This window comes from Lynx canadensis, chromosome C1, assembly GCF_007474595.2.
Source record: "Lynx canadensis isolate LIC74 chromosome C1, mLynCan4.pri.v2, whole genome shotgun sequence".
NCBI lineage: Eukaryota > Metazoa > Chordata > Mammalia > Carnivora > Felidae > Lynx > Lynx canadensis.
This window is the reverse complement of record NC_044310.1, coordinates 214,896,043-214,915,466: the sequence shown is the minus strand read 5'-3', so window position 1 is coordinate 214,915,466 and position 19,424 is coordinate 214,896,043. Positions and strand designations below refer to the sequence as shown.

The 19,424-nt window shown below is 48.2% G+C and overlaps 1 protein-coding gene across 1 annotated transcript in view; it reads right to left on the bottom strand.

Moving 5' to 3' along the window:
• TRPM8 (transient receptor potential cation channel subfamily M member 8) overlaps window positions 1-19,424 on the bottom strand; it is a 77,337-nt gene that overhangs the window by 36,127 nt on the left and 21,786 nt on the right. Inside the window, exons 7-13 of the mRNA XM_032594166.1 lie at window positions 16,610-16,677; window positions 14,145-14,342; window positions 9,385-9,487; window positions 8,168-8,286; window positions 3,479-3,769; window positions 1,390-1,485; window positions 443-572 (exon numbers count right to left, since the gene is read on the bottom strand). Of these exons, the coding sequence (XP_032450057.1) occupies window positions 443-572; window positions 1,390-1,485; window positions 3,479-3,769; window positions 8,168-8,286; window positions 9,385-9,487; window positions 14,145-14,342; window positions 16,610-16,677 (1,005 nt within the window). The remainder of the gene's footprint in view (window positions 1-442; window positions 573-1,389; window positions 1,486-3,478; window positions 3,770-8,167; window positions 8,287-9,384; window positions 9,488-14,144; window positions 14,343-16,609; window positions 16,678-19,424) is intronic.

Here is a 19,424-nt window from a genome sequence, read left to right as displayed (position 1 = left end):
ATAAACCAACTGTGTCCCTGACCCAGGGGTTTGGGGTCTTATCTGTAGGTTGCTAACTTGATAACCTGCAAGTCGAATAAAAATCTCAGATCTGTCACAGTGTCTCGACAGCATCCAAAAAGACTCCTCCCCTGCCCCCCAATTCCCTGCGGTGCTGAGTTTCTTAGACTTGGCCTGGGCACAGCCCTGGCGGTTGTGGGAGGAGACAGCCCACATTTCCTGCATCCATCCTTGGACAAGTCAGTAAGTGCCAGGGCCAAAAAGACTATGGCTTCGGCCACAGCACGCGCACCCCTGACCGTGTGGTCTGCAGCCCCTAAATCAGGCCAGATAAGGGAGCCTGGACATGCCGTTGACCTCTGCCACCTGTGGGTGCTACAGGCTCGTGCATGCCTCCTGCCACACGGACGCCCGCCATGGTGCCCCGCTCCCGGAGACTCACCAACTGCACGGGTCTCGTACTCATTGGCCAGCTCCTCGGACTCCCCTGCCGCATTGATGTCATTCTTCACCTTGGCCAGAGTCTTCAGAAGCTTGCTGGCTCCCAGGGCTGCCAGAGTGCAGCCCCTGGTCTTTCAGAGGGGCGGGTAATGTTAGTTAGTTCCTTATCCCTTCAAGTGGTCAAGTCAACATTAACGTCAGACAAGGACAAACTCATGGCAAGAGCAGGAAATGGCAAAATCTGAACTGTTCATGATGATTCAAAGTCAAATTTGCAATATACACAAAACACTGTCGACCCTGAAGACACTCCCAGTCTTGAATGTGGAATTGGCATCTAAAAAGAAAATATCAAGCTAAATGCCAAGAGAAACTGACGGCCTGAGGCCCAATGGCCCGGCCGCCACACTGCGTGTAGCAGCTGAAAGGGAAGAGGGGACTGAGAATGCGGGAGAGCTGACAATGGGGTTAGTAAGACTTGCAGAGTTAACATCCATCTTCGTGCTCCAATAACGGAGAACGTCTCTTCTCCGCAAGTGAACACAAGCCGTTACATGCTAAACCACAAGGACAAATCTCAGCAAGCTTCCCAAAGCAGAATTTACACAAGCCCTCCTTCCTATCCCTGATGCCATAAAGGCAGAAATTAATTTTTCAAACTAAACTTAAAAACTGCATCCACTTGGAAAACAATCCCGCACCTGCGCACACGGGAGAAGCGAGAGCCTCCTGGGTTGCCCACCCAGCACAGCTACCTTCCAGGAAGGTACCCCCCCTCCCAAACACCCCTCCGTCACCACGGAAACAGAGGCACAACCATGTTCACCCGATGTAAGACATTCCGTCGTGTTGATGACGTTTCAGATTAGGCGTGTGAGTTTCGAGGTCAGAACGACCACAGCAAAGCATGCGTTTGGAGTAAATTTGGCAGGGGGCCCAGACATTTACCTGCTCCCAAATGACCTTGGAAAGTTCCTTCTTGTTCTGAAGAATGGCCCAGATGAAGAGTGCTTGCAGGGGGTGTCGAGTTATAGGAGACACGTCCTGGGAGGAGATAGAACATGTGGTCAGCACACAAGTGGGAGATCCCTTTAGTAGATACGCCGGCGTAAGAATGGAAGCAGGTGCCAGGATGTCCCAGGGGAGCACCCCATGTTTGGAGGGCTCTGTATGTTAGTATATGAATCCAGTGTAACAGCACAGAGGTGCGATTTTCATCACGGCGACTCACCGGGTAGGACGATCTGACAGTCTCTTACCTATCATCAAAGACGGAGTATGACTAGACAGAAAAGCACAAAGGGCAGGAGTATGTCTGACAGCAATGTAAAAACTGAACAGCTTCTGACAGCCTGAAGCATTCCTTCTCGTCACAGAAATCCGTTTCTTATCTACAAGAGTCGCTCAAACTAAAATCTAACTTTCCCACAGTTTAAGTTCAATTATTATGACGTAAAACCACGCGTCTGTCTTTGGAGTGTTATTCAAACTTCCAATTCCTAACACATTCACCAGCTCCTCTCCAGAATTCCGGATCTCTCAATGGAAACTTTTCAGATGGAAAATAACTATCTATAACTTCCCTACGGGTTTAACCAAGATCCAAAATGCTTCAGGCAGGATTACGGATATCGCAGAGGGTTTTAACATAAATAGTGTCAAAAAGAAGCTTTCTTTCTTTTTTTAAAATGTTTTTAAGTGTATTTATTTATTTTGAGAGCATGAGTGGGGCAGGGGAAGAGAGAGAGGGAGAGAGAGAGAGAATCCCAAGCAGGTTCCAGGCTGCCAGCACAGAACCCGACTTGGGGCTTGAACTCATGAAACCGTGAGATCGCAACCTGAGCAAAACCAAGAGTCAGACATTTAACCAACTGAGCCCCCCAGGCCCCAAACAAGCTTTCTGAACACTTCTGATTCCTTCAAACACCTAGCTCATTTAGATTTTTGCAATGCACATGTAGATACATACACAATTCATAGAATTATAGGAGATAATGACTTCGTTTGAGTTTCCCCAGAAGCAATCAAGAATTTGAGACGAGTAGTCAATCTGAGAAGTGATCCCAGGGAAACCCATAGGAGAGTGAGGCATAAGATCGGAAAAGAAAGAACGAATGAGAAGGGTGTGTTATCAATAAGTTGTCACTGTAGGTAACTAGAGATTACTACCACTAGGGAGTCCTGGGAGCCAGTGTAGAACACATGCCTCAGAATTAGCTCCTCCGGGGGTGCCTGGCGGCTCAGTCGGTTAAGCATCCGACTCTTGATTTCAGCTCGGGTCATGATCTCACAATACATGAGATTGAGCCCCACACGAGTGTCTGCGCTGACAGCTTGAAGCTTGCTTGGGACTCTCTCTCCCTCTTTCTCTGTCTCTTTGCCCCTCCTGTGCTCTCTCTGTCCCTCTCAAAATAAAAATAAATAAATATTAAAAAAAAAAAAGAATTAGCTCCTCCAAACGGGGAGGGAGCTGGGATATTTATACACCAACCGCTGGCAGTCACGGGGCCCCAAGCAAACCTATGGCAAAGAGTAGCAGGTGCTGACAGTTGGAAACAGAGCCTGCCTGTGGTCAAGAAGAGAGAGGCCTGAGAGAATTCAGGTGCATCGACAACAGCCTCCCAGATGAAAACCTGGATTATCCCTTTGGAAATAATCACTGCCTCTTCTGTCTACACACGAAAACCTGGCAGTCCCTCACATGGGCAACCCATCATGCCCAAGAGGCTGAGACACGAACAGGGGCCATTCACTTTTCCCTCTTCCTTGTTAGACGCCTTCAGACAGTGTGTGCGCCACACCAAGCTTTGCAATCAAGAAAAACCGCGACAGTAATTTGAAACATAGCACAGAGCTTAAAGCAAGATATCAGACGACCCAGCAGGTAGACTCATGATCTTAAGGAAAGGCAGTAGCAAAAATTTACCACGCCAACATGTTAGCTACTTTATGGCGGCAAGGGGAGACGTGGGAGAGGGGGAGGTCGAGAGATTTTTCGAAGGAAGACGCAAAAGCGGACAACCGCCCTGGTACGTACGTGAAGCTCTACGTCTATCTCGTCCCTGCTATTTCTGTCTTCCTTCCGGAAGCCTCTTCGGAAGTTAGCTACCAGTTTCCAGACAAACGTGAGGAGGGCGTCATTATAGGAATTCTTGGCAATCTGCAGGTTCCGATACACAAGGGTGCTGAAGTGGTTGGAGAAGAGCTCGGTGAGGACGTCGTTGGTGAGAAACTTCCGCAGGTTCAAACCATTCTCCAGGAAGAGGCGGACGAACTTGGGTCTGTCCTTTATGAGAGCCGTAAACATGACCTCTTGAAGGTCAGCAGACTACGGAGAAAGCAGAGCAAGGACTCAGACCCTGAGGCCACTGAGGGAAACACGAAGCGTTTTCTTTCTCAACCACATCACATTTCCAGCCACCAAGTAATAGTACCTTCAACTTGTTTTTAATCCTGTTTGGGGGAATACGTTTTACCTTTTCAGCTCTAATACAACATTGGATTATAGCCCAAACAGACGGGGAAGCGACGAGGTGGAATCTTGGGCTTGGATGTGGGTGTGCAGGTGGTTTGGCTTCTTGCTATAGCGGAGTAGAGATGACGGTGTCGGTCAGGAATTTATCACGGTGCCTGGCACGGCAGAAGTCCTCCGAGGCAGTGTGGTTCACACTGTTTCTCTGAAGTCTACACTAGACATTGATTGTGAGCCAACCACCGGCACCTTGGAACCCTCCTGTTGCCCAGCAAACCACACATGACCAGGCCAATGGCTGTGGGACACTTGACAAGTACACCTGGTCATTATTTACCTTTACCCCCACTCTCTGGGCCCGGTGATAAACCTATCCCATGGGAGCTTAGGGAGAATCTTATTAAAGATAATTCATGTTTACGTCAGACCCAAACCAGTGGATGACAGGCCACTGTAGCTTCCGGATATGTTCCGCCTGTCCTCCAGAATAGATCCTACAATGTGATTCTGTTGCCAACGTTACAGTTTAGAAGGCTCTTAAAAACCCACACACTTCCGGGGTGCTTGGGTGGCTGAGTCAGCTGAGCATCTGACTTTGGCTCGGGTCATGATCTCACGGTTTCCGGGCTCAAGCCCCGCGTCGGGTGCTGCACTGAGAGTGTGGATAGTGTGGAGCCTGCTTGGGATTCTCTCTCTCTCTCCCTCTCTCACTGCCCCTCCTCCACTCCTGCTGTCTCTCTCTCTCTCTCTCTCTCTCTCTCAAAATAAATAAGTAAATATTAAAAAAAAAAAAACATATCCACACATTTGCAGCACTAAAATCCAGATTTAGAAGTGAAAACCAGAAAGTCTGACAACACGGAGAACCATCAGCGAGAGCCAAGTGACAGCTGCTCCCGGGGACCTGGAGACTCCAGTCCCCAACATCCCGGCCACTCCTCATTACTGTCTGCCCAGCCCACTTCCCTCATGATGCTTTTCTGACCCCAGTTTGGGGGAATATCCTCTGCCAAGGGCGGCATTAACCGTTTCTGTTTCTGTCTCATGTTGGGCCTCTGGGGATCACAAGTTGCCTGGAGACAGACCTGCCAAGTGGCCCCTGAGTCCCCATGCTGTGGCTCCGGGTGGGATAAGAAGGGGAAGGGAGGCCTGCCCCGGGCCAGCACGAGACAGCTACACCTTCTCCTCTGTCCTCAAGGCACGTGTTCCTTTGCCCAGCACCTCCCATATCCTTCTAATCATTGCCTTTCCCTCGGTCACACGCTTGATAGGACAGGGTCCCCAGACTTCAGTCAGAGTCACCTTCTGAAAACACAGGTGGCTAGAGACCATCTTAGAATTTCTGCTTTAGCAAGTCAACATGGAGCCTGGCAATCTGTGTTGCTAACTACCAAGTCCCCAGGTTATGCCCACGCTGCCACTGGTCCGGGGACCACACTTTGAGAACCACTGGAATACAAGGAAAGAGAAAAGCTTTGCAGTCAGACACGTCTTTGTTTCCAAATCCTGTCTCTACCATTACCTAGATGGGTCACCTAGAACAAGGCCGTGTCTCCGAGCCTCAGTTCACTCTTCTGTACAATAGGTGTTTGCAGGGATGAAACCAGCTAACACAGGTCAAGATCTTTACAGGGGCGTGTGGGTGGCTCAGTCGGTTAAATGTCCAACTTCAGCTCAGGTCGTGATCTCTTGGTTTGTGGGTTCGAGCCCTGTGTCAGACTCTGTGCTGACAGCTCAGAACGTGGGGCCTGTTTTGGATTCTATGTCCTCCTCTCTCTGCCCCTCCCTGGCTCATTCTCTCTCTCTCTCTCTCTCTCTCTCTCTCTCTCTCTCTCGGTCTCTCAAAAATAAATAAGCATTGAAAAAAAAAATTTTAAATATATATATGTCTTTTCAGAGATTTGAGGGCAGAGCAGGCCCTCCAAAACCCATCAGTAACTCTTGATCCTGTGGTACCCACGGAGGCCTGGATTATTAACCAGCAAAATGAGATCGTCCCTGCGATGGGTTGGTGTGAGGGACAAATAAACACCACGAGACTGCTTTGTGCGCTGTAAAAGGTTACACCAACATTACCATTATGCCAAAGGCTTTTGCTTATTTTTAAACAGATTCTTAGGTAGTGTTTAATATGTGCCACTGTTCTAAGTGCTTCAGAAACATCATCTGATTTAATTGCCGTAAGAATCCAATGAGGTAGACGCTATCATTATCACCTCCGTTGACGGATGAGCGGTGGGTGCTGTGCTGGTAAATGTCTGCCAATCGCATCTCTGTGGGGGAAGTAGGCGCTCATTTGTGGTCGTTTTCAATTCCTGTGGTGTCAATGCTCCCACTGTGCCCGATTTCCAGGCACCAGTGTGATCTCACTGAACGCAAAATTGGGAGCAGAAGAGAAGAAGCACATCACTGTCTCGAATTTCCAGCATGAAGAGATGGCAGACGTGATCAACCTCCGGAGCACGGATGATAGAAATGCAGTCAAATAATGCTCAAGTGATGAGTCTTGATTATTTGTTGCCTTTGGGGTTTTTTTTTTTAAGTTTTTTTTTTAACATTTATTCATTTTTGAGAGACAGAGAGAGGCAGAGCATGAGCGGGGGAGGGGCGGAGAGAGAGGGAGACACAGAATCCGAAGCAGGTTCCGGGCTCTGTGGCCCGACGCGGGGCTCGAACCCACGAACCCACGAGATCATGACCTGAGCCGAAGTCGGACACCCAACCGACGGAGCCACCCAGGCGCCCCTTACTGCCTGTTTTTAATTTAAAAAAATTTAATTCTGAGTTTATGCAATTTTAATAATGACTGTACTGAACAAGTGACGCAAATGACACAAAATGTCTAAAACTTTAGCGGTCAGTTCTTCCAAGTCAGCATCAGCTGACGCCAACACACCACCTGTGGGGAAACTGAGGCACAGAGAGGTCAAGCGATTTGCAGAGTTAAGTCACACAGCTGGGCTGCCTCTAGGGTTCATCCTTGTAACCACTATGCCCTTCACCCTTAACTATCTTTAATGAGTCCATAAAATTGAACGCACCGTCCGCTATTTGCCTAAGTTTATGTTTATTTGCACCGTCTGACCTTACACCAATAGAACATTTCACACACAGGGATTAGTTTACAAATCACCTAACTAGATCTGCTTATAATTCTACCTTCTCTCAACTTATTAAAGCCTTGCATCATGCAATAGGGCTCGTTATGCTGCAAAGACCAAACACAAGTGAATGTGTGCCAAAGGAATGAATAATTTAAAAACCCATAAGCCATTACTTCATTTGCATCACATTATGAAAACTGATAACGTGCTAATATAACATAGATCACGTCTTTGTCTTCGATTATACAACAACGCCTTAAAAATGTTTTCTGAGCCTGACTGCGCACGATGAACGTTAAGAAATACACGAACCTTCCCCGCCACGCGTACGCGTAGACGATTCAGTGAATTCTCACTGCCCACCAACTGATGACTTAGGTCAATCCAGAGGAACCAAAAGCAAAGTAGCACACGGCCTTGCAGACCCAAGGGGGACTGGGTCTACCAAACAGAGCTCCTGAGGCTGATTTAACTTGAGTAGGACACCAGAGGACACTGCCAAAAGAAACGCAGTCCTACCACTCTGATCAAATTACCAGTGAGAAGAAGCAGTCCACTGGGGGGAAAAAAAATACAGTTTTTAACAGACATACCACTTCCATATTGGAGGTGCTTGTCTGGCTGGGAGTCCGGAGTCCCTCACTCCTAAGACATTCACTGCGGGTCTTCAAACAAGCTGTTCTATTTTTCCCATACGCATCTCACCGCTGACAAGTCTCTTACCAGAGACTGGCTGGGCAGTTGGGACACGGTGCAAAATGAGTCCTGTTTTCTCGATTTTTAGTCGAGCTCCTTCTGATAAACCCCTTCCAATCATCTTGCACACAGTGTCCCCGTACGTCTCCCGGTCTGCGCCTAGGGCGGTGTCTGTCCCACCACACCCAACTGGAGAAGCACATCTCGCATCGTGACCGCAGGCTGGAAACTCTGAATGGCGGTAGTGGTTTGATACTTTCCTACAGTAAGTGCTTCTATTTTTAGTATCTCTCGACAACCATCCTACTAAGTCAACGGGGTTGTCCAAAACCACAGATGAGGGAAGTAAAGGTTGGCACCGAAGTGGAACAGTGCTTTATGAGATTTGGTATTGAAGACCTTGTCTGAATTGGCCCGACCTGACACTGGGATAACCCGGAAGGGCTTCTGTTACCTCCCATCGGCGGTCATTGGTGAAAATCTCATCACTGGCTAGGTCCAGCTGGTTCCATTCCAGAAGAAGCTTCAGCTGCCCGTTCCAGTTATCCTTATCTTGTTCATTGGTGCTAAAGGCTGTAGGGGGACAGGGAAGGAAATCGACGCCCCAGAAAAAAGAGAGTCAGAATTGGCCACGCAGCCAATTATCAGAGCCATTTATAAAGGAGATTCTAAAGCATGTTCTCTTAGAATCTGACACTCAGAATTGTCATTTCTTAGCCACATTCTCTATGGTATTCACTCTTGTCCATATTCTGTATGTCCTAAAGTATATAATGAAGATCAGTTCAAACGTTAATATCTTTCCATTTCATATCCTAACAGTGTAACTATGCTATGCTGATGTTTTTCACAGATTCAGACTCCATAAATGTTACATTTCAAGGACCCTGTCTGACTTAAATTATATCTAAATCTATGAAATAATGAGCCATAGTATAACAATGTTCTCATTGTCTTTTCCAGAGCTAATATATTCTGTATCTATGTATCTCTACAAATATAATCCCATGTTAATAAATACACTGAAACAGCCAATTTTCTGGCAAACACAGCAAGAATAATGCTAATAAATGGCTAATGCTTAAATCACACTTCCTAGTGCCTTACCCTACTCTGCATACCTCACATCTCTTACTCAGCTGCCTCAACTCTACATGGTCTTGGCCAACGATTGCTTTACTGTGGGTAATACCGCCTTGATGGAATTCTAAGATGGCAAAGATCACGGATGAGAATTTTAAAACAGGTTCATCCATAAGCTTCAGGAGGTGTGTAAATTCCTGAAACTGGATGCAAATTTTCTCATATGTGTGAAGTGTGTGTGCATCTGAGTACACGGGGAGCCCTAGGACAAAGCCCCACAGCTTTTATCAACTCCTGAGACCCAGATGAAAATTTTAACCCACGGTCGCAGACAGCTCTTTGGAGAGTGCTGGGATCATATTCGACCGGTATTTTAACGACATAAAAATTCTTGTTCTATTAAATACATTCAACCAAGGAGATTTAACGCAGCAGGCCAATAATAGTTATTCTAGCTTCCGATCTATGATAACCAAACTTAAGTGCAAGATTATATTTCAATAAAGCTGTTTGAAGAAATAAGCACAGGCCATTAGAAGCCGCAGAAAGCAACACAAAGCTGAAACTTGAGACGCTACCTTTACTCACCTTTGTACAAAGCATAGGAAATAGCGTTGCTCACAATTTCATCCCCAGCTTCTTCCATTTTAATAACTGTTAACAGGTGAGAACTTTCGAGAATTTCTTTGAGCTGGCAAGATTTAAAGAGCACTGTCATCAGGCAACTGCTTTCAGACATAGGGAGCACATAAGCTTCTCTCTTTTGGTGAAGACACTTTTATTCCATTTTTTTTTTTTAAACACCACATAGAGGGCGTTCCCAATCTCCTTCCCTCCCTTTAGGGTGTCTGTACCCGTAGCGTCTAACCTCTGAACTGGAATAATGAGCCCTTAACCACGACGAGAACAGAGCACTGGTTGTACAAGGGCACACGTGTGAAAGAGCCCCCAGCAAAGAGCTGAGACTCAAGGGACTAGGGGTGAGTGTGTGTGTGTGTGTGTGTGTGTGCGCGCACACACGAGCGTGTGCATGTCACAAAGCCTGGCATGCGGTAGGCACTCAATTGTTGAATGAGCAAATAAATGAGGAAAGAGCGACAGAAGCCACAGAAACCAAGGCAGCTCAGTCACTTCAGCATCCAACTCTTGATTTCTGCTCAGGTCATGATCTCACGGTCCGTGAGTTGGAGCCCAATGTCAGGCTCTGAGCTGACAGCGTGGAACCTGCTTGGGATTCTCTCTCTCTCTCTGCCCCTCCCCTGCTCTCTCTCTCTCTCTCTCTCTCTCTCACGCACGCGCTCAAAATAAATAAATAAACCTAAAAAAAATTGTTTTTTAAGCCGCAGAAACCAAGTGCGGTCATAAGGCCTTCACCCACGGGAAGCTAAAGTCCAATGTGCACAACAGCCAAGAAGACTTGGTGACTGGAGAAAGAGATAAGGAATTTGCTGTTATCCTTTGTGATTTTTCTGTAATGTTTTATGTTAAAACCCGATCCCAGGGCTTCAGGCGCTGGGGAGCTTGGCCGGAGCTTGATGAGGCAGAGCTCCCCCAGCGGAGGAAGCCGGTTGGGTTTACTGAGCTCCGGGCTGGGGATGGGGGCCCAGCAACGTCTGGAAATGACGATGTGGAGCGGCAGAGTGTCACGTGGACTGGGGGAGGGGGGTGTCAGGCCAGGTCGGGAGGATGAAAGCTGTGGCAGGCAGGGCCTTGGATTTGGACGTTAGGGGGTGACCGTTCAGCCTGCGGTCTCCTGGGAAGGCCGTGCTGGGGGTTCAGAGGCTCAGATCAAGGGGTGACCAGGAAATAAAGGAAAACTGCCTGACACATCCAGGGTGGGCAGCCCGACGGACAGGCTGGGAGGGGGTGGGGTGAAGGGAAGGGCCCTCTCGCCACACAGGCAGTCCTTGCTCAGAAGGAAAGGGTCCAGCTAGAAATCACAGGTGGAAGGGGTCCAGGCCCCACGATTCTGGGGGCACAAGTGGGAGGGAGACATCTTTTCTTTCAAAAAGAAAAGGAAGAAGGAATACGTGACTATGGATATGGAGCAAACTGACGGGGCCCAGGGACAGCTGCAGGGAATCTTAACTGGGCCCCTCCTCGACACCTCCCTCTTACCTCCTCCAGTCCTGTCCCCCCACTGCAGCCAGTGTGCACTTTCCTGAACACAACCCATCACAATTCAACCTTTCAGGGACTTCCCATTGCACTTGAACAAGGCCCAAAGTTTGAAACGGTGTTCAAGAAGCTGCCTGGCTTGGTCCCTGGTAAGCTTTCCAGCTTCCACCCTCACTGCCATATTATAGGTCCTTGGGGTAGGCCGTGCTTGCCCTGCACCTCAGGACCTTTGCTCATGCTGTTCTGGCCATTCCAATCCCAGTCCTCACCCCGCTAACTACCTAACCTTCAGATCACAGCTTCCATATCACCTCCTCTGAGAAGCCTTCCCCTTTCATACCAGGCCAGGCTCCCTTGGCTCGTGCCCTTACAAATCCATGTAACCTTTCTTAAGAACACCTATTTCAGTTCAACCTTATACATTGTAATCACTCAACCTAAACTTCTTTCCAATTTCTGTTCTCTCCATGCGGACAAGGGCTCTTCCTGCTGGGTATCCTGTTCTTCCTGAAGTGCCTATTCCAGAACCTGGCATCCGGTATACATTCAATAAATATCAACTGCATAAATGAGTAGATGAGTTTGAAATAAATGAATGAATGGTATCTAGACTGCTTGATAGATTGGGATACTATGGAGAGTCAACTTCTCGAGAAGGTGAGGAGTGGGCACAGGGGGATAACTCTGGTTGAACTGGTAGAAGGAGAAAGCATGATCGTAGGGAAGAGGTGCCCTGGGTCTCCAGGAAAGGTCAGGAAACCATGAGTGCAGATTTGGGGGTTAGCTGTCCACAAGATCAGTGAGGTCACCCCCAATTAGCCTGGGGGGTTGCTCAACTAATATCTGACTGGATGTATGCATTCATTAATCAATAATTCCACTCTTTACCATGGTCTTTTGGGAAACCTGTACCAATTGCAAAACTTTATATAAGTGCATAATTAAAATGCCAGACTAATTTTGTATTATTGACGGATGTCTTCTGACATGATCATAACTATGATAGATCATTAGCATATTAGATATGAATACGAATGAGGTATGAATCCCAGACAGGATAAGTGAAATGTGTCTGATTTTTAGCCTGTTTCAGAGTTCCTGTGACAGATTTTCTTAAAGCAGAAATGAAAATCCTTTGTCAAGAGTGGGGGACCTGTTAGATGGCCTCTGTTCTTTGGCCATGATGTGGCTCGGACTCCAGAAGAAAAGTTGCATAAGGAATAGAAGGAAAGTCACTGGAGAGGACCCAGGGCCATCGCTGGTGGGAAGCTAAGAGTTGTCGATTCCTTCCTCTGTGTGTATCCTTGACGCAACCACTGAATTTCTTCCTTCCACCCAGGGAAAGCACCTTGAGTACAGTGCTCAACATACAATGTCGCCGTTGATATGCATACTCTGGGATTGCTCTGCTGATATGTTTGGAATCGACTCAGACCATTTAGGTTTCAACATGTGGACAATCACACATGTACAACCACTCGGGGAGGGAGGCCTCCTTTTCCTTACCCGTGTATTTGTATGCAGAGCAAGCTCTATCCAAATTAGGCCCTGTGATACTCTCTACCCCTTCACTCACTCCTACTCAGGTTGAGAGAGTGACATATCTGATTGGTGACTTTCGCCTTGCCTGGCCAGCCCTTTCCTGCGTCTCCACTGGGATCTGCTCCTGGCAGAGTGCCCGTGCTCTTGTCTGCCCTCAGCCACACACCTAGCCTGGGAGACGCAGAAGCTATCCAGGGCCACCTCCGTCTAGGTGGGCTCATCTGTCTCTTTCCGGGGCTCAGCACAAGAAAGCCCGTTATGACTGCACCCCAAGCCACATCTGTCAACCTTGCCTTCATCATCAATGAAGCTGATAAAATTTAACGTCTATCCACCCGATTCTTGTGTCTGTCTCTCAACTGGACTTGGGCCAAGATACAAGAAAATCCCAGCACAAACTTTTATAGAAAACCGCCAGCTTTACCTTTTTAATAAAATCGGAGAAAAGCAATAATTCAAGTAGGAATATCATACAAGAATTTGTGGGTCAGGATGCCATTCCACACCAACACCGACTCTGGAAGAAGATGCATCTGTGTTTTTCAGTTCTGGATTCCAGGTAATAAGGCTTAATACGGAAAGGACTTGCTTCCTGATTATTTCAGCTAAGTGCCCACTCATATGAAATTAAAGAAGACCAGTAGGGTCCCACTGTGTGTTAACTTACCACAGAGTACCAAACAGCCTAGAAGCCTGGGTTTTTTCTCATTATTTACAAGGCTTTGGTTTGTCTAGGCTTACCTTAAATAATGGCAGAGGCTACCATGAACAAGATTATCTGCACTATTCTAGGATTTCAGCTTGCCGTGTTTGGTATTTTGAGATGCTTTCACAACTAACTACTGTTGAAATACCAATCTAGTTAAGGAATATTTTTTATACTAAATCCAACCTTGAACTCTCATGACAAAATGGGCTCTATGACTAAAATCACCTGCTCATTGCCTATAGCCTGTTTTTTTTTTTTTCCTTTATGGATAAATTCCCAAGTGGTAGCCTGTGCTCGTAAAACTATCTAAACATCGAACGCCATTCTGGAATGAGTTGAGGTGAATTCACCCACTAATATTAATGTGAGCTTTCTTAGGAACTGAGCGATCAAGAAAATGGAAGCCAGTTCCGGTCAACAGCAGTCATGAAACAGACGGAAAAGTGAGGAGGCATGGCATTATGTTAAAATACTTTTATAGGCTTAGCGATAAGAAGTGTAATAGATATTCTGGTAAGTACCTTTCTTACACGATCTGATAAGAAGGGCGAGAGATTCTGAATGGAATCACAGGCCAATTAATTTAGAAAGGCAATCATTCCATAGTAACAACTCCTCCAGTGAATTTCTAAAACATCATTGCCTGGGATTTCTTGCCTCCCCTCCACTGATACACACAAAATTCGGAAGCTAAACATGTGGTGAAGTCAGGGCGTAAAAGGATTACCAGCTTTGCAAACAGACTTGACTTTGAACCCCATATGCTACCCTTACCAGGTACAGAGACTTGGAAGTCATCTAACCTACGCGAGCTTCAATTTCCAGCGAGAAACCTGGTTTGGGCCAGAGTATCACTTCAGTGTCACTGAGAATAGATAAAATAATGCAGCTCTAGCGGAGTCGGGCATGTAAGGCTTCCTCCCTCCCCAAGAACTTAGCTGCCTTCTTCTCAGCACCCGGAAGTCCCCCTAAAGCTCACCCATTTGATCCAACTCTCGGTCTCTTCCTCAGGCAGCCGGGACACCGTGCGGGGTAAGAAGCGCACCAACTTCTCCTTGACCACGGATGACGTCAGCACATCCTCCACCTCCACCAGGCTCGCGATCACGTCTGCAATCTGCCCTGAGCCTTCCACCACCACACAGGGGATTTTACTCTTGATGGAGGTGTTGATGGCCTGGGAGAGGGGAGACAGAGTCGGCCAGAAGAAAGACACACTGATGGCCAACACAACGCACTCGGGACCAAGGTGGTCGACCAGACACCTTGACACATCTCTGCACATTTTCCTCTGTTTTTTTCTGTTTTTTTTTTTTTGTTTTTTTTTTTTTTTATTTTGAGAGACAGAGACAGAGCACAAGGCATGGATGGGTAGAGAGAGAAGGAGACACAGAATCCGAAGCAGGCTCCAGGCTCTGAGCTGGCAGCCCAGAGCCCGACGTGGAGCTACAACCCACAAATTGTGAGACCATGACCTGAGCCAAAGTCGGACGCTTAACTGGCCAAGCCACCCAGGCGCCCCTCCTTTGGGGTTTTATTTCAATCAGAAGCAAACCAAATGTTTGTAACTGTTTATGAATGAGAAATATGGGCCAGGTGTATTACACCCTGTGCTAATACCAAATCTCATAATAAGGACACGCGTGACGACCTTAAGTTCTCCATAATAAGTGCTTTAAAATATCTCTACCTACAAAATTGATCATTTCAACTCCTGACATCATAGATTTGCATGACAACTTCTAAAACGGTATTCAGTATTATCACTGACAGCTTATGTGACATAGGTTAAAAATATTCATACTCACGAAGTATGAAAATACCTTCAAGCAGCTACATATTTTCTATTATGTTGACACCCATTTCCCTTAGAATTCCCAAATCATTTTCCTTGCCCCTTTTACAAAAAAAGAATAAAATTAAATTTGTTTCTTATATAAATATGCACCACACTTTTATTTCCACAGAGGTTGGCAGAGGGGAATCGTTCTTTAGAGTCTTAATTCACTTGATGGCAAGATAAAGTGATATATATGCCCAGAAGAAACTTTGAGTCCCCAACCTTTAGGAGACACTGAATGCCTTCATGGAGAACATGTCATCCATGGAGCGTGTGGTGCCTCATTGGGGCAGACACCAGGGTGTTCCCAGCTCTGCACCCCACTACATGCCCTGCAGGCAGGTGTCCGCATGCTGGGGCCGGAGTGGGGTGATCAGACAGGGAGCTGTCCCTCCTCTCTCTTGTCCCCTGTTCTGGGCACGGTTACTGGCTGCACAGGTGCTCGGGGAAAATGCCATGGAACTGTAGTGGCCCTCTGGAAATCAGAATTTCAAATCTAAAATTTGAGAGAGAGATAACAAACATAACCATCTTTCAATTACTTTCTCTTCCTCTCTTCCTCTTCTGCTCTTAAAGAGAGTTTATGTCACCTACTGAGAGTTCCATATTGAAAAAAAATCGTTTATGTTTCCCTGATAAGGCTTTCCCTGAAAAATTTTCATTTACCAATGGTCTCAGTAGCAGATCTTACAGCAAGTGCTCAATAAATACACATGAATGAATGAATGAATGAATGAGAAGGCCATTGTTGCATAAACAAAGAGAAGTGCTAGGTTATGATTCCACAACTTGGCCAGGAATTACTTGTAACTCCGGGAGGAGGCTCTGGGAGGGAAGTGGAAGATAAAGAATCGTAGTATCTACACAGAATAGTTTGGAAAATGAGGGGGCAGGCAAATCAATGTGAAATTAATTAAAAGGAGGAGTTGAAAATCACTTTCTTGTGAAGTCCTATTCCTAAAACTAGGCATCTTCAGCACGACGTGCATGCCTTGAGACACCGACAAAAATGCGATAACACTGATGCATTCTAAAGTCAAGCAGATACCTGGCTGCCGGCAAAATGCTCTCAGTAAGACCAAAGTCTGCACGGATGGGGTGGGAAGCAGAATTCCTGCTTGACTACTCAACTTGGCAGTGTAGAATTGTTCAGGAAGTTTCTGTGATCTCAGAGTCACTTAGGGTTTGGGGTTCCTTCTTGTGGGTGGAGTCTTTGCAGGCCCAGGAAGCATGTGGATGGGCTTTTGGTGGGTCTGGGAATCCTGATCTGGGGGCAACCTGTGTGTTTATGATCACAGCCCATCTCCACGCACATGGGGTAACCATGGTTTTCCAACATACATGCTGCTTATGATCTGTCTTAGGAGTTAATGTCAACCCTTCTCCTTAGTGGGCTGACGGCCAAAGCCAACATTAGGTATACAGGCTATTCATGTTCTTCCAAAGCCTCTTCTGGAATATTAGAGAACATTGTGTGGCTAAGAGAATACTACCTAATTGCTGTAGTAAAAGAAATTGACCACACAAGCCCCAAAGCCCTGAAAATGCAAATTTGCTGGGTTCGCTTGTTGATCAATCTTCTAGAAAACCAAACCAAGACTCACTTTCAAAGTCTCTTTGCCACCTCCTTGGGCAAAACACACAATGGGGATCTTGCCACCGTAGTTGGAATCTGTAAGGCATAAAATGTAAAACGTACTCATTAGAAGCACTCATCTACTTCAAGAAGAGGTAGACCAGGAGCTTCTGCTCCATGAGCCCAGGGTGTGAGGTGATGGCCGCAGACCTCAGACTGACCACAGGGTGTGAGGTGATGGCCGCAGACCTCAGACTGACTACAGGGTGTGAGGTGATGGCCTCAGACCTCGGACTGACTACAGGGTGTGAGGTGATGGCCGCAGACCTCAGACTGACCACAGGGTGTGAGGTGATGGCCTCAGACCTCGGACTGACCACAGGGTGTGAGGTGATGGCTGCAGACCTCAGACTGACCACAGGGTGTGAGGTGATGGCCTCAGACCTCGGACTGACTACAGGGTGTGAGGTGATGGCCGCAGACCTCAGACTGACCACAGGGTGTGAGGTGATGGCCTCAGACCTCGGACTGACTACAGGGTGTGAGGTGATGGCCTCAGACCTCGGACTGACTACAGGGTGTGAGGTGATGGCCGCAGACCTCAGACTGACCACAGGGTGTGAGGTGATGGCCGCAGACCTCAGACTGACTACAGGGTGTGAGGTGATGGCCTCAGACCTCGGACTGACCACAGGGTGTGAGGTGATGGCCGCAGACCTCAGACTGACTACAGGGTGTGAGGTGATGGCTGCATACCTCAGACTGACTACAGGGTGTGAGGTGATGGCTGCATACCTCAGACTGACTACAGGGTGTGAGGTGATGGCTGCATACCTCAGACTGACTACAGGGTGTGAGGTGATGGCCGCAGACCTCAGACTGACCACAGGGTGTGAGGTGATGGCTGCAGACCTCAGACTGACCACAGGGTGTGAGGTGATGGCCGCAGACCTCAGACTGACCACAGGGTGTGAGGTGATGGCCGCAGACCTCAGACTGACTACAGGGTGTGAGGTGATGGCCTCAGACCTCGGACTGACCACAGGGTGTGAGGTGATGGCCGCAGACCTCAGACTGACCACAGGGTGTGAGGTGATGGCCGCAGACCTCAGACTGACTACAGGGTGTGAGGTGATGGCCGCAGACCTCAGACTGACTACAGGGTGTGAGGTGATGGCCTCAGACCTCGGACTGACTACAGGGTGTGAGGTGATGGCCGCAGACCTCAGACTGACCACAGGGTGTGAGGTGATGGCCGCAGACCTCAGACTGACTACAGGGTGTGAGGTGATGGCCTCAGACCTCGGACTGACTACAGGGTGTGAGGTGATGGCCGCAGACCTCAGACTGACTACAGGGTGTGAGGTGATGGCCTCAGACCTCGGACTGACTACAGGGTGTGAGGTGATGGCCGCAGACCTCAGACTGACCACAGGGTGTGAGGTGATGGCCTCAGACCTCGGACTGACTACAGGGTGTGAGGTGATGGCCTCAGACCTCGGACTGACTACAGGGTGTGAGGTGATGGCCTCAGACCTCGGACTGACTACAGGGTGTGAGGTGATGGCCGCAGACCTCAGACTGACTACAGGGTGTGAGGTGATGGCCGCAGACCTCGGACTGACTACAGGGTGTGAGGTGATGGCCGCAGACCTCAGACTGACTACAGGGTGTGAGGTGATGGCCTCAGACCTCGGACTGACTACAGGGTGTGAGGTGATGGCTGCAGACCTCACACTGACTACAGGGTGTGAGGTGATGGCCTCAGACCTCGGACTGACTACAGGGTGTGAGGTGATGGCCGCAGACCTCAGACTGACCACAGGGTGTGAGGTGATGGCCTCAGACCTCGGACTGACTACAGGGTGTGAGGTGATGGCCGCAGACCTCGGACTGACTACAGGGTGTGAGGTGATGGCCGCAGACCTCAGACTGACTACAGGGTGTGAGGTGATGGCCTCAGACCTCGGACTGACTACAGGGTGTGAGGTGATGGCTGCAGACCTCACACTGACTACAGGGTGTGAGGTGATGGCCTCAGACCTCGGACTGACTACAGGGTGTGAGGTGATGGCCGCAGACCTCACACTGACTACAGGGTGTGAGGTGATGGCCTCAGACCTCGGACTGACTACAGGGTGTGAGGTGATGGCCGCAGACCTCGGACTGACTACAGGGTGTGAGGTGATGGCCACAGACCTCGGACTGACCACAGGGTGTGAGGTGATGGCCTCAGACCTCGGACTGACCACAGGGTGTGAGGTGATGGCCTCAGACCTCAGACTGACCACAGGGTGTGAGGTGATGGCCTCAGACCTCAGACTGACCACAGGGTGTGAGGTGATGGCCTCAGACCTCGGACTGACTACAGGGTGTGAGGTGATGGCCTCAGACCTCGGACTGACTACAGGGTGTGAGGTGATGGCCGCAGACCTCGGACTGACTACAGGGTGTGAGGTGATGGCTGCAGATCTCAGACTGACTACCTACCCACTGACCATGACGGATGTGTCTCTGTGCCCAAGCCAGCAACAGCATGACATGGGTCGTATTGCAATTCCTTACTGATATTTAAAAGCCTAACGTCTGTGAATGATTTAGTTTTGCCAGGTTCAAGTGTATCCTTAAAATAATTACACTCTCGCTAATCTGCATAATCCTGTGCTTTCTTGAAGGGGTGAAAACTTTACATGACTATGTGTTCTCTCCAGAAAGAGTATTACCAATACAAATGCCTTCCTTCATGTGTGCCCCACTGAGAAAGGAAACAGGTTGAGAACACCTCCAATGCGTCCCTGTTACCGAGTCTATTACTACATCATGACATACTCCGGTTCCATAAC